This window comes from Callorhinus ursinus, unplaced genomic scaffold (assembly GCF_003265705.2).
Source record: "Callorhinus ursinus isolate GAN/ISIS: 27379988/994484 unplaced genomic scaffold, GSC_fseal_2.0 scaffold4, whole genome shotgun sequence".
Lineage (NCBI taxonomy): Eukaryota > Metazoa > Chordata > Mammalia > Carnivora > Otariidae > Callorhinus > Callorhinus ursinus.
Window position 1 is genome coordinate 39,452,896 of NW_027397066.1, and position 16,303 is coordinate 39,469,198.

General features: G+C 40.6%; 1 protein-coding gene across 8 annotated transcripts in view; it reads right to left on the bottom strand.

Moving 5' to 3' along the window:
- CORIN (corin, serine peptidase) overlaps window positions 1-16,303 on the bottom strand; it is a 239,852-nt gene that overhangs the window by 193,182 nt on the left and 30,367 nt on the right. For 7 of the 8 annotated variants that reach the window (XM_073891620.1, XM_025887485.2, XM_073891619.1 and 4 more), the window contains one exon: window positions 5,822-5,966. In XM_073891620.1, the coding sequence (XP_073747721.1) occupies window positions 5,822-5,966 (145 nt within the window). Of the gene's footprint in view, window positions 1-5,821; window positions 5,967-9,609; window positions 9,631-16,303 lie in introns of those variants that run through there. The other variant, XM_073891622.1, reaches the window with a different exon arrangement.

Sequence of the window (16,303 nt, forward strand, 5' to 3'; positions counted from 1 at the left end):
TTGTTTTAATTTGCATTTCCTTGATGATTGGTGATGGTGAGCATCTTTTCATGTGTCTGTTGGTCTTCTTTGGAAAAATGTCTGTTCGGATCCTCTGCCTGTTTTTAATTGGATTATTTGGGGGTTTTTTTGTGTTAAGTTGTATAAATTCTTTATATATTTTGGATTTTAACCCCTTATCAGATATATCTTTTGCAAATATCTTCTCCCGTTCAGTAAGTTGTCTTTTTTTGTTGTTGTTAATGGTTGCCTTCACTGTGTAGAAGCTTTTTATTTTTGTGTAGTCCCAATAGTTTTTTGAGTTTATGTTTGTGAATAGTATAAGAAAGTGGTCCAGTTTCATGCGTTTGCCTGCAGCTGTCCAGTTTTCCCAGAGCCATTTGTTGAAGAGACTTTGTCCCATTGTATAGTCTTGCCTTCTTTTTCATAGATTAATTGACCATATAAATATAACTTTATTTACACTAGTACTATATTGTTTTGATTACTAAAGTTTTGTAGTATATTTTAAAATCTAGGATTGTGGTATCTTCAGCTTTGTTCTTATTTTTCAAGATGGCTTTGGCATTTGGAGTCTTTTTAGTTCCATACAAATTTTAGTATTATTTGTTCTAGTTCTTTGAGAAATGCTCTTGGTATTCTGATAGTGATTGCATTGAATCTGTAGATTGCCCTGGGTAGTATGGACATTTTAACAATACTAATTCTTCCAATCCCTGAGCATGGAATATCTTTTCATTTGCTTGTGTCATCTCCAATTCTTTCATCAGTGTTTTATAGTTTTCAGAATACAGGTCTTTCACTTCCTTGGTTAAGTTTATTCCTGGGTATTTTATTCTTTTTGGTGCAGTTGTAAATGGGACTGTTTTCTCAGTTTCTCCTATTGACGTTACTTCATTATTAGTGTACAGAAATACTCTTGACTTCTGGGGTTAATTTAGTATCCTGCAAATTTACTGACTTCATTTATTACTTTGAATAGTATTTTGGTGGAGTCTTTAGGAATTTCTATGTATGGTATCAAGTCAGCCGCAAATAGTGACAGCTAACTTCTTCCTCACCAATATTGACGCCTCATTTCTTTTGCTTTTCTGATTGCTGTGGCTAGGACTTCCAGTACTATGTTGAATAAAAATAGTGAGAGTGGACTTCCTTGTCTTGCTCCTGATCTTCCAGGAAGAGCTCTCAATTTTTCACCATTGAGTATGATGTTAGCTGTGGGTTTTTTATATATGACCCTTATTATGTTAAGGTATGTTCCCTCTACATACTTTGTTGAGAGTATCATGAACGGATGTTGAATTTTGTTAGATGCTTTTCCGCATCTATTAAGATGATCACATAATTTTTATTCTTCATTTTACTGATGTGGTTTATCACACTGATTGATTTGCAAATATTAAATCATTCTTGCATCCCCAGAATACATCCCACTTGATTGTGGTGATAATCCTTTTAATGTATTATTGAATGGTTTGCTATTTTGTTAAGGATTTTTGCATTTGTGTGCATCAGGAATATTGGCTTATAGTGTGTGTGTGTGTGTGTGTGTGTGTGTGTTGTCCTTGTCTGGTTTTGGTATCAGGGTAATGCTGGCCACATAGAATGTCTTTGTGAGCTCTCCTTTCTCTTCTGTTTTTTGGAATAGTTTAAGGAGAATACGTATTAACTCTTCCTTAAATGTTTGGTAAAACCCACCTTGGAATCTATCTGATCCTGGACTTTGATTTTTTAAAAAATCAAAATCTTTATTTTAGAGTCCAAATCTTTGGAACCATATGGACAACTCACACTATCCGCTGATTTTAGAAACACTAAACCAAACTAAACCTTTGTAGTTCCAACTTCGGTTTTGGGGGTTAAGGAGAGAAACAATTTGCTATTGCTCTCTTCTATATCCTGCTGCTGAAATGATTATTCAGAAAAGTCCAACTCTTTGCCACTTAACTTTATACATGAGAGAAGCCCAAAAAGACAAAATCAGAGAAACATAGTGCAACTGTGTTAGCATAAAACTTTTATCTTTTCCTAAACAATAATCCTCTCACTATTATCTTTGTCTTTTGAAGATACAGCTCCTGTTATTTATACAAAATTGGCATCCCACCATCCCATAGTAACCTGATGGACCCATAAATAACTATAAAACTTGGAAAGAGCATGGAGTTACAAACGCAAACCAAACAGAATATGTTTAAAAGTAAGCAAAGTTTAACGAGGTTTTTTAAAACACAAATATAAAAGGGTTTTATTGCTCATTACAGCAATAAACATCTCAGTTACAAAATAGGAAATGTTTATTTGAGCAGGTATTACTTAATATATCCATATATCATCTGGTACAGAATCTATGAAAAGAACACTTTTGAAGAAAATGTCTTAGGAATTGTCCACTTTCTAAAGGATACCTAAATATAAGCCAAAGTGGCACTTAGAAGTGGTTGTAAATGGTGCACTTCCTAATCCCATATATAGCGATAAAAAAAAAATTCTACTCCTAGGTATAAACCCGAGAGAAATGAAAACATATGTTCACACCAAAACTTGTACATGAATATTCAGGGCAACATTATTCATAATAGCCAAAAGATGGAAACAACTAAAATTGGTAAATAGACAAAGAAAATGTGGTAAATCCACACAATGGAGTATTATTTGGCCATTAAGAAGGAATGAAGTACTGAAACATAATACAACATGGATAAACCTTGAAAATATTATGCCAAATGAAAAAAGCCAGTTACAAAAACCATGTATGGTCATATGAAATGTCCAGAACAGGGAAATCTATAGAGACATTACATAGATTAGTGGTTGCTTAGGTCTGGGGCAGGGGGCAGATGGAAAGACAGGAGACTGACAGCGAAAAGTATAGTTTCTTCTGAAAGTGGTAAAAATGTTCCAAAATTGATTGTAGTGATGGTTATATTTACCTGTGAATATACTAAAAATTATTCAATTATACGCTTTAAGCAGGTATGTGAATTATATTTCAACAAAGCTATAAAAATAGGATCCAATAAATAAATAAACCGATTTAACCAAAATAAAGCACTGCCTTAATGGCATCTCTCTGTTGAGAGGCCTCTAAGCACTGAGATACTTAAAAATATGTTTAAAACTTCTATTAACATTCTACCCTGAGAATGAAAGGAGATAATCTTCAATGTGTGTGAGCTTCTGAATACATTATTACCAGAATTAGACTTAAAAATGACAGTGGTATGACTGAGCTTCTACCAGACAGACCCTTGAAGAGGTAACAACTATAAATCTGGACAAACCACACAAAAGAGTACTTGAAGGCACTAGAAAGGAAACGAAAGCAGGCCAGCTCTGGAGGGTGCGGAGTCTTGGAAGGAAAAGGTGGCAAAGACGAGCTCCAGTTTTGTTCTGCCTCCACCCTGAGAGCAGGCCACGGCTGGGACCACGTGGGGGGCAGGTCGACTAAGACTCCAGAGAAAACCTGAAGGCTCCTGGGCTAAGCCACTTGCTCCGTCTTTTTTTTTTAAAGATCTTATTTACTCATTTGAGAGAGAGAGAAAGAGCATGTGCACGGGGCGGGGGGCGGGGTGCAGGGCATGGAGAAGAGGGGCAGAGGGAGAGGGAGAAGCAGACTCCCCGCCGAGCAGGGATCCCCACACAGGACTCGATCCCAGGACCCCAGGATCATGACCTGAGCCGAAGGCACTTAACTGACTGAGCTCCCCAGGCGCCCCCCTCTGTCGTCTTCTTATCAGCCTCTGAAGTGTGTCTCATCTCATGGTGTCTGTGAAACCCCACATTTCCAGCTTCTTTTCCTTCTTGCCTGACTATTCTGCCTGTATCTCTTGTTTCCTCCGCTTTCTTTATCTTCCCCCTTAAACACTCCAGGGCTTTTGCCCTCAGCTTTCCATCAGTACACTTTCTCTTTACAGTTCACCTACTTCTACTCCTTCAACTGCCAGTGAGACTCCCACCTTCGTAGTCAGGACCCCCTTCCCAGCTTCGCTTCTGGACCCTTCTAGCTTCAGGTCAGTAACAGTGCGGTGGGGGTTGGGTTCTAAAGTGAGCACATAAGCCAAAAATCATATATAGCCACAATTTCCCTTGAAATTGCCTTAGAAAAGCAACACATTCCTATATTCCTACATTCATTTCTCGGTCCTACCTGCACTGTTGAATTTACTCAAGATAAATGCACTTAAACTATGATGCCACTGTATTTTGTTGTGTTGTCCCCCAAGTATGTCTAAGTTAGCATGTCCAAACTGAACTTCCACCCTGCCCTCCATCTACGTGCACCCTACTCCTCCACCTTTACTTCCGGCATGAACAGATGGCACCAAAATCACCCTGATTTCCTAAGCCAAAACTCCAGCAGTCAGCATTGACCCCTCTTCTCCTTCACACCAAAATCCAATCAGTCTTGATCTCTGTTGATTTTAATGCACCAAATGCCTTAATTCAAGCCCTTATCACCTTTTATTTAGGCCACAGCCAGAGCCTCAAAAAAGCCTCCTCCCTTTCAGTCTCCAGTCCTCTGCAGAGCATCTAGGTCCACTGTCTTTTGCAAATGCAAATATGATCAAATTTCTCCCCACTTGGAAGGATCCTCCAACGGTAAACTACCATCCCTACCCGTGGTTTTCAAGCATTGTTGTAGCAGATAAATACCATTTTCAAATAAATACAAGATCCTAATATCTACAAATAGATACAAGCTACATTTTATTAGGATTAATTTACTCTATGAGTTGTAAACGTGTGACTTATTAAAAACCAAACATTGAGAAAAATGATAGGTAGTTTGGTGAAATAAAAAGATTCAAAATTGTTGGTAAGCAATTTGATCAGAATAATTTATTTCCCTATTTCATTTGCCTGCATGTGATCAAAAAAATCCTAATTCATAGCAATAGGTAGCTACCAAAGGTAATATTTTGGATTTCCTCCCCCAACAGCTCACCTTTTAACACAGTGTTTATTTAAAAAGATAGCAAGATCCAAATACAAATGAATTAATCCATCTGCATGAATTATTTGGTTGCTGGTCTCTGCTTGGTTAAAACTGGGTATGTAATATTTAGTTTGAGTATGTGTTTAAGATTTATTTTTTTTAAATTGAACATCAAAACAAGCATTTGTGTAAACCTTGAAACTCCTCCCCTGAACCTTGGTTCCATGGAATAGAGTCTGAGAACCAATAACCTAGGTGCTGAAGCCCAGTTCCCTAGGGCAGCATGCAAGATCCTGTGTCATTTGGATTTTATCAATCCAGCTGCATTTCCTCCCACTGCCAAAATTCCACCCAATATCCTAAGTCTATCTCCATCTATCACAGGGTCATACTTTGGCACTTACTGTTTTCTCTGCCAAACTCATGCGCTATTGCCTTCTTACCTGAATTTCTACGAACTATTCCAAAGGTTAAAATGTTAATGCCTCATGAAGCCTTCTTTGACTTCCCCAAAGTACCTTGCATATGCCTCCATCATCAACATGTGTTGCCTTGTGTAATAATCATCTCTTCCTCTCAACCATGAGTTCCTACGGAAGACAGACTAATTTAACCATCCCTAAGTGCTCAGGGACTTTCAAAGTGCCTGGTACCTGGTAATCACACCTTAAATGCTTTGCATCAATTACTTCATCACTTTCTATTAATAGGAATAACTAGTAGAATGAATTCAGTGGCTGAAACTTCAGATCTGCGTGAGATAGTCAACAGATAACCCTCTCGTCAAGTTGATGCTTTAGGTTAAGTGAGTACTAAACGGAAATCACTGTTGGGCTCATTTTAATTTTGACTTCATTTTTCTTTCAGAGCGGCGTCACTCACCAACAAAGGAAAGCAGGATCACCAGCAGGACAATGAGTGCACAGATACATGGAATCAAGACCAGCAACAGGAAGCGGAGAATATTAGCAGTTGCCAGCTTCTGGGAGCAGCCATCACCCATGGTACTGTCAACAGCTCCCAAGACCTAAAGTAAAAGGGAGATGGGAAACATGGTTTTCATATTACAAAGCAACTCAATACACAGTATGGAATTTTAGAGTACAGCCATCCATTCAGAACAACAGCATTCCTGAGAGATTCTGGTGCGTGTCCTTTAGAGCGTGAAACTGAACTTAGTCGCTGAATCACGCCAATAAATGAACAAATAACTGTACAACTGCATTCAGGGCAGAGAAAATCATCTATTTCTGAAATCTTTTTCAGGAATACATGAACTTTTAATGGGATTCCACCTTGATTTTTTTGACATATTTGCCAATTTGGTAGTATTCCAAAGAGCTACAAGTTACCATGGCCCAGAGCTATAAGCAAAGACTGCCTAGTACAGTGGTAACACATTGGTGAGTAGGTGTAGACAGGACATTACCCAGACTTCACTGCTGTTTGTCTCACCAGTCCTAATCCAAATCTGCACGAATCTGGATAAAATTAATTTTCAGCCATTCAGCAGGGTTAAATGAAGTTGAACACTGAAAAAGAGCCTGTCCCGGTCGACCAGGACACTGACAACCCCTCAGGATACCTTCCATGATGCCAATGTAGCCTATCCATCTGTGAGAGGATTATGAGATGCAATCGTGAGGGTTCAGATAAAAGTTCTTATCTTCAAACACTTTACATTTTGCTAATTTAAATTAAATACTTTAATTTTTAGTTTGGTCTCTTGCCAGAAATTCATTTATTACAAATGGCTAGCTTAGGGAAGTGACTTTTTCAACAGGAATCTGAAATGAAATTAAAGGTGATTTGTGGGGCGCCTGGGTGGCTCAGTCGATTAAGTGTCTGCCTTCGGCTCAGGTCATGATCCTGGGGTCCTGAGTTCAAGCCCCATGTCAGGCTCCCTGCTCAGTGGGGAGTCTGCCTCTCCCTCTCCCTCTCCTTCCCCCTCTCCCTCCACCCTTGTGCTCTCTCTCTTTCTCTCTCTCTCAAATAAATAAAATCATTTTTTAAAGTGATTTGAGTCCCACTTCATGAGCAACTCTTCCAGTCCCATATGAAGGTGTTTCTCATGGTTTTCTTTTCTTTTATTTTTTTTTAAAGATTTTATTTATTAGAGAGAGTGAGAGAGAGAGAGCACATGAGAGGGGGGAGGGTCAGAGGGAGAAGCAGACTCCCCGCTGAGCAGGGAGCCCGATGCGGGACTTGATTCTGGGACTCCAGGATCACGACCTGAGCCGAAGGCAGTCGCTTAACCAACTGAGCCACCCAGGCGCCCTCTCGTGGTTTTCTTTTAGACTTCTGACTCCTTGCATTTTCTCCTGTGATAGTTTCAGGGCTTGAACTGTAACCTCTGCATAACTAACTCCTGAATCTCTCTTGAGTCCCAAACTTCCTTTCAAGTTACATCATATATTTCCAATGCCTAGTGCTTAGCAGCATCTCTTCTCAACTCAATACGTCCAAAATCAAACTAGTCTCTTTCTCTATCCCTACCGTCAAACTAGTTCTTCTCCTGATTTCCATATTTGTGCTAACAGACACTCTACTACTCCAATAACCCCAAGACTCTTCATTTCTCCATCATCCCCCCCATTCCATGCATTATTCAGGTTTTGTTGGTTCTTCCCCTATAATATATGTCTAATTTTGAAAAATGAATGACCTTTGAGGCAGAGCTTTATCATAACAAGAAGTTGTTCCAACAGAATCATCCTGTATTTGATCATTTATAGCATATAACAAGTAGTTGATAATTTCCCACGGATAAAAAGGCAACTTTGGTAGGTTCTTCTGAATTGCAAGGCATATATGATACTCCATTTCTGCTTTATTGCCCCGACATCAGAATCAATTCTTGTTCACTAACCCATATTGCAAGCAGTGTTCACTACATACACTGTGATATAAGGATATGCTCTGTAATTTTAAGAATACCCAATGAGACATATTATTTGAAAGAACATATGATGTTAGCTTGAGAATGGCTTGATCTCCTAGGTTAATGTCTTTACTGACCCATTGCCTCTGCACCTGGTTTAATCCACCAGCCAAAGTGAGATCATTCAGAGTTAATTTACAATTTGATCTGCAAGAAGACATGGCACTGTCTTAGAGGAGACCATGAAAAGGATATGACCCGTGAGCTGGACCCAGGCAATCAGAGACTCCTCATCCCCTCCCCTGTCCTTGAAATATACCACTGTTCCCACAGCCTGAGCCATTTTCAAGAATGCAGCCTTGAGAGAACAATGTGCTGTTGAGACCATCTGGACAAAACACATTACTGGAACCCAGTTAAAGCCTCTATATAAACTTTTATGATTCTGGCTGGCAGGTGTCAAACTACTCATGAGGCTTGCCCAAGCAAGCCTCACAGTAAGTTCCCTTGCTTATTAAACCTGCCATCTACCTATCTGAAGTGGTCTGCCTCTTTCTTAAGTACCTTCTTGCCCTCTATATATGGAGGCCAGTTTCAAATTTTACCTGGGGAAGCTCCCAAGTTTGCAAAACAACACACTGACACAATTTAATATAAGATCTGCAATAGCACATTGATTACAACACTAGCATTGGGTGGGTGGTGCCCTTTCAGACTTGGAGATAAGCAAGTGTGGGACTATAGCCCAATAGAGAATCTACTTACTTATTTCATTTACTCAACAATTAGTTATTGAACATGTACTATTATAATAAGCACAGGGACGGATATAACAATGATTTCAGACCAACTGTCCCTCAGAAATTCAGTCTTGTAGGAGAGATTTGTCCATAAATAATATATGTCAAGGTAGCAAATGCTAAGCACCATGAGACTTACAGCTAAAGTGCCATAGGAATTTAAAAGATAGGAATACAATTTCTTGCTGGAGGATCAGGTAAAACATTGTAGAGAACTTGAAGCAGACATAATTCTGACCTGCTGTCCATGGGTACCTCTATCTTCTCCCAGTCTATTAGCTCTCTCCTTTTTCCAATTCCCTACATATCTTCTTCAGACTCTTTGGACCATTAATGAAACAATACTCTTGCTAATGCCCTGAACCTGCCTACCCCTCTGAATATTCTTCCCCTGCATCATGTAAAAGCCAACACCAGATGAACCCAACTATCTGCTCTCTCTGTATCTACACCTGGACAGTTGCAAGTGGCTGTAAAAAGCCACACAACAGGACTACTCAGTTGCTGATGTAAAGCTTTCTCCATTCTCCTCAAACTATCTTCTCCCATTGGGCCCTCACTCTCAGAAGATGGCCCACTTCAATTTCCATCTTACAGAGAGAATAAAAAACAATCAAATGAGAATTGCCTCATCTACCTAAATCTAAACCTACACACCTGATCATTTATAGACACTTCTCTCCTGTTCAAACACAGAAGCTATTGAAGGCTCTTCGTATTTAAGACTAATCCTCCTACTTTTGTGACAGACTCCATCTTCTTCTCCCTTCTCAGTAATTTTACATCTTAATTCTCCATTAAATCATATATCCAAACTCTCTCCCTCTCTCTTTCTCTCACTGCCATCAGCTTTTTATCATGTTTAGGTCTCTCCAGTTATTTTTTTAACCATCCTCAAGCCTATATCACACTTCAGCCACTGCCCTATCTCTCTCATCCAAAATGCCCTGGGAGTTGTTAATATTTAATGTCCAAATTTCCTCACTTACTTTTTACTCTTGTACGATTTGGGACCCACTTCTGTCACTGCACCAAAAGAGCTTCTGCTATGGTCACCAACGACCTCCATGTTGCCATATCCAAAGACATTTTTCAGTCATCATTGTAATGACAGCCCTGTATCATGTGAGAGATGGAATTCTCAGTTAGCCACTCTCATCTGCTTCAAGCACCGTCTTTCCTTGACTTCTCTTTCTCTTCCCTGTCTTGTCATTCCTTCTCTTTCTGTAAGTTCTTTTCTCACATTCATACTCTCCATGCAATATCACCCACACAAATAGCATCAATTGCCAGGCCTACACACGTGACTTACATCTTTACATAGCAAGCCTAGATCGTGCCCCTGAGCTCCAGACTCTTGTATCCAACTGGCCATTTGACATTTCCTCAGTGGATGTTACAAAAATACCTCAAACCTAACATGCCTGAAACCAAATAAATAATCTTTAGCTCCATGTCTGGTATTTTTTTCAGAGTTCCCTATCTCAGGAAAAAGTAATTGAGCACTTGTTTGGGCACTTGGGGTATATCATTAGGCAGAGCGAAAATCTCCAGCCTCCTAGATCCTACATTCTAATAAAAACTACCATCATATTTCACCTGGAATGGTTTACCTATATCCAGTCTTGCACTCCCTAATTTGTTCTCCACCCTCTAGCCACAGTGAGAAAGAGGCTGTATATTAATGGATGATGAGAAAAGGCAACATGAAAAATGATCCCCAAACTGAACTAATTCAGAAGATTCAGAGCCTGGAACCAGAGATGATCATGAGAAGCATGTACCCAGTAGCTTGGCAGTGATCTGGGGAGGGCTTTGGACTTTCGCAGGGGTGTACAGAATTTCAAGTCCATTTTATTAAGATTTCAAAGGTCACAGAGACCATAGCTGATATTTCGGGTATATTAGCTTTTATTCTGTTCTGCCTTCCTGCAGCATTTGACTTTACTAACACATAGTAGAGTCTTGGGAATACTTCCCCAGCTGCAAATGGCAAAACTGCTTTAGAACAAAGAAATACCTGCTTCTGTAATCATAACAAAAATAATTTTAACTCAGTTGTGACTCTCTCTCTAAATGAAAATACCTCCCTTTGCTCATCAGTGTACATCTGGCATCTAGAGTAGCACCTGAACACAATCAGAAGTGGATTAATACCTGTTGAATAAATAAATGAATTAAATTACCTAAACAAAAATTGCTCTGTGCATCATTATGCAAATTACTACTTCTTTTTAAATTGTAAATGCCTTACAAAGTCCATTCCTAAATCATGAAATTGAAAATGTATTTGGTAAAAAAGTAAAAATATTTCCTTTTCAGAAAAAATATACTAAAATTAATAAAATCAGCTTTTACTAGGACTATTAGCACAAATCCATACTCACAGTTCCTATTACAAGCTTTGAAGTCAGTTAGAAAATTTTGTGATTTAAGAAGTAAATTTTAGGGGCACCTGGGTGGCTCAGTCATTAAGCGTCTGCCTTCGGCTCAGGTCATGATCCCAGGGTCCTGGGATCGAGCCCTGCATCGGGCTCCCTGCTCCACGGGAAGTCTGCTTCTCCCTTTCCCACTTCCCCCGCTTGTGTTCCCTCTCTCGCTGTGTCTCTGTCAAATAAATAAAATCTTTAAAAAAAAAAAAGTAAATTTTAGTGGATTTGATTATAGACAAAATTTTTTAAATACCACCTTTGTTAAGAACATGAAACAAAGTGGCTTTGTTACTTAATGAACCCCCTAAATCAGAGATTCCCAGACATTCTTGGTTCAGGGCACTAGGTGTGTCCATGTAATTTTTTTCAGTGGCCTAAACCAAAAGAAATGCCTAACAATTCCACTTATTAAGTCTCTTGGTCCAATTATTTTATCAGAATTTGTATCCTAAAAACTTAGTAGATATTTGAAAAAATACAACAGAATTTCTATGTTATTCTTAAGTAATGACAATTACTTACTAATGTAACGTGCATCTGTTGGACAGTGCACAATACTTCAAATCTTGGAATCAGATTGGGGATCCACCATTCATTGCCTTGTTCCACATGGATTTTTCCATGGTACAACTTTTTACACAACAACCACCAAGCACTCAGCCTTATGGAAACAGGACAACATCAAAAGGAATACAGCACAATCTAATGTTGACACTGAACTACCTCAACCTAGTATTTCATTTGGTAACCAACAAATGTTGAGTATCACTGGATTCCTCTCAAAAATTAAAAATAACTAGCAGAGCCTCTGTGCATCACTGCAGTTTTGGGTTACCTCAGCTCACAGTTTGGAAATCATAATTCCAGACTATTTTCCCACATCTACCTGCCTAAGTCCAAATCCTTAGAGAAGTAATTCATATTTAACCCCATTCAGAAAGCCTCCCTTGATCATCTAGACACAAGTAATCTCCCTCTGCCTCATCTGAATTTCTGGTCGGTGGCAGAGCCTGATCGGCTGTTAGCATCTATTCTTTTCCTTTGATCTTAGAAACAGAATCCTAAAATTTGGTTCGGCCAATATTTAATGGCAACTTAGAATAAAGACAACATTTCTCAGCCTCTCTTGCAGCTACGTGAGGCCATGTGGCTGAGTTCTTGCTCATGAGATGAAACTAGAAGTGGTAAATGTGACTTCCAGGAACTGTACTCAAAGACAGGGGTATTATCCTTCCTCTTTCCTGCTTGTGGGAATACAAGTGTAATGGCTAGAGCTCAAGCAACCATTTTATTTTTTTATTTTTTTATTTTTTTTAAGATATATTTACTTGGGGGGGGAGCGTGCGAGTAGGGGGAGGGGCAGAGGGAGAAAGAATCCTCAAGCAGACTCCCAGCTGAGCGCGGAGCCTGACGCAGGGCTTGATCTCATGCCCTGAGATCATGACCTGAGCCAAAATCAAGAGTCAAACACTCAACTGACTGAGCCACCTAGGTGCCCCTCAAGCAACCATTTTAGACTCTGAGGTAAAAACTATATGCAGAAGGTGGCTGAATAGCAAGAAAGAGGGAACATGACTCCCTGATGGATTTGTGAATCTTCTCTATCAGCCCTGAACTGCTTATTTCCCAGATTATATTCACATGAGAAAGGAATAAATTCTTGATAAATCACTGTTAATCTAAATATAATATCACTTGCAGTTGAAGCAATTTCAACTGACCTATGCATTTATTACTTTCTACTTTGGATCATGGTCATGTACATACATAAGAAAACTACTAAACTACAGTCTCAGGAGGTAAAGATACATGTTCAGTTCATTCAACAAATCCTTACATCATGTGGCCAGAAAATTATTTTTATCCCCTACGCAACTAACCAGTGCCTAGCGTATAGTAGGATCAGAATAATTATATGCATTCTCAATTGAATAAATTATTCACAATTAAAGTTCAAAAAAAATTTCCCAAGAAATGTTGGGGTTTTTAATATACTTACTTTCGATGGGAGGGAGATAAAAACCACTAAAAGGCTTTTCATAATAAATAATGTAACTGTCAAGTTTGTTTGCCTTTGACCAGAAAAGCAGCAACTCAGTGTGGCCACAGCAGATTATCTCCTGTTATTCGGAAGTTCAGTGCCTTTTATATGTCTTCAACAAAGATAAATTCCGAAGAAAAATTTTACAATTTAGTAAATTATAGCTTTTTAGTTTTCAATTAAAAATTTCTTAATACAGTGTAGTAGCCAAAATGTTTTCATTGGGAGCTGATAGGGAACAAGCAATAAAAAATAAGGTTAAAATGCAGGCAATCGTTGGACAAGTTCATCTTGCAATCCCATCAGAAACCCCACATTGCTACAGACTTCAGCAATCTCCTCCCTGGTTTCCCCACATCCTCATTTGTCCCCTTCCAATCTCCACATTGTGTCTCTGCTTAAAATCCTCCAGAAACTTCAGAGACAAAGATGAGCTTCCTTAATATGGCACAAAGGCAATGTTTCTCAGATGTCAATGTACACGTGAAACACATGGGAAGAGGCTGAGCCAGCAGGTCTGAGGTAGAGCCTGAGACTGTGCATTCCTTAGCAGCTCCCACGTGATGCTGATGCTGCTTTCCAAAGCAGGATCTGGAGACCCTTCTAGGTCTGCCCTGCCTATGCTCAACTCACTGCACACCACTCACGGCCTCACCCTCTACACTTCTGCCACCTTCTGCTACTCATTCAGATCCTCACAAGCACTCTGCCTAGAATGGCCTCCCTCCAGCTCTCAACCAGCCTGTGTCACTCAAGACTCACTCTTCCTACATCAACTCATGACTTGTGATTGGTTCTCACCATTCTGCTTTTTATCCCAGTTGCAATTTACTTGTATGTGTGTGATTATTAGATTACATTGGTTACTCCTGCTATACAGTAGGCTCCACGAAGTCAGGGACCATGTTGGCTCTTGCTCGCCATTGTAGCCCTAGTACTCAAAAATGGCCTTGACTCTACTAGACACTCCATAAAAGTATTAAAATAATGAAATCAGAGCAGCTGAGTGGCTCAGTCACTTGAGCGTTGGACTCTTGATTTCGGCTCTGGTTGTGATCATGTGGGCTGGATCACCGGGATGGAGTTCGGTGTCCGGCTCTGTGCTTAGTGGGGAGTTGGCTTGAGATTCTTTCTCCCTCTCCCACTGCCCCTCCCCCACTGATGCTTGGGCTCTCTTGCTCCCGCATGCATTCTCTCTCTCTCCAAAATAAATAAATAAATCTTTTTAAAAAGTAATGAATCAGGGGTGCCTGGGTGGCTCAGTCATTAAGCATCTGTCTTCAGCTCAGGTCATGGTCCCAGGGTCCTGGGATCAGGCTCCACATCAGGCTCCCTGCTCCGCAGGAAGCCTGCTTCTCCCTCTCCTACTCCCCCTGCTTGTATTCCTTCTCTCACTATGTCTCTATCTGTCAAATAAATAAATACAATCTTTAAAAAAAAATGAATCAGGGCACCTGGGTGGCTCAGTCATTAAGTGTCTGCCTTTGGCTCAGGTCATGATCCCAGGGTCCTGGGATCGAGCCCCACATCAGGCTCCCTACTCAGCAGGAAGCCTGCTTCTCCCTCTCCCACTCCCCTTGCTTGTGTTCCTTCTCTGTCTCTTTCTCTGTCAAAAAATAAATTAAAAATCTTTAAAAAATAATGAATCAATAAACTCTCCTAAATATGCCCTCCCACTCTCAGAAATGTCTTAGAAACACAGGGACTAAAATGCTGCTCCATGTTGGAATAATTACTACAGTCATAATAATAACAGAAATAGTAATAATATAGCAAAAAAAAAAAACCCATTGAACACTTGCTGTGGGCCAGGCATTCCTCTCAGCATTTTGCATAGAAAATAGCTCTTAATTCTCAAAACAGCTCTACAAGGTGGTTGCTATTAACATACCCATTTACAGATGAGAAGTATGAGGTTCTTTGTGAATAATTTCATAAAAATAATTCAGGGTCATTGGCAAAAAAGGCAGAATCCAAAGGAATACTGAGTCACTCAATTCCTTTTTCTGAAGCTCAGTAGAAATACCAGAGATCTCGAAATTAACATGTTAAGATGGCAGAGGAGTAGGAGACCTAAATTTCATCTGGTCCCAGGAATTCAGCTACATAGGGATCAAACCATTCTGAACACCTACGAACTCAACAGGAGATCGAAGAAAAGAATAGCAGCAACTCTCTGAACAGAAAAGCGACCACTTTCTGGAAGGTAGGACGGGCGGAGAAGTGAATCCAAGGTGATATTCGGGAGGATAGACGGCGGGGGAGGGGGCCTCCGTCGGCCGCTTCTGGCAAGTGCTAGAGCCGCAGAGCACAAACTCGGAACTTTTAGAAGTTGGCTCCGCTGAGGGATGTCGCTCCAGTGGCTAAGCGGGGGGTGGAACGCTCGCTGGGACAGTGTGGTCTCAGGACCCTCGGGGTCACAGAAAGACCAGGGGTGCCTGAGTGTGGCAGAGCTCCCAGGTATCGGAGCGGGGAAGCCGGCTGCAGAGACGGAGCCGAGGCACAGGTTCTCAGCTCGAGGTTGCCATAAACTATGATTGGTGACAGTCGGGCCACTGCTCCTCCAGCAGGGACCCAACAAGCGGCAGATCCGGGGAGACTCCCCTTCCTGCCCAAGGAGGAGCAGCGCGGGAGCGCACTGCAGGGATCTGCTGGGTTTGGAGACTCCACACGGGGTCGGGTGCCAGAGATAGAAACGCTCGGTCACAGGCTGGGTGAGCACGGAGTGCAGCTGGAGACCGGGGAGACGGGAGTGATTGACTGCTTTTCTCTGGGGGTGCACTGAGGAGCGAGGCCCCAAGTTCTCAGCTCCTCCGGGTGGAGACTGGGAGGCCACCATTTTCACCCTGGTCCTCCAAAGCTGTACCGAGAGCTTGTAGGGAACAAAAGCTCTGAGAACAAAACCCGAGCAGATTACTTAGCCTCACCGGGCAAGGGCGGGGCAATTCCGCCTCAGGGGAAGACATTTGGGAACCACGGCAACAGGCCCCTCCCCCAGAAGATCAGCACAAACAGCCAGCAAGCCAAGACCAAGTTTACTGATCAATGAGAATGGCGGAACTCCAACCAGAACTCCAGGACTAGGGGAATTCTGCACATAGAATTCATGGCTTTTTTTCCCCCTGATTCTTTAGTTTTTCAAAGTTAATTTTTTTTAATTTTCTTTTTTTTTTAATTTTTCTTTTTCTTTTTTTCAACCAACATCTTATC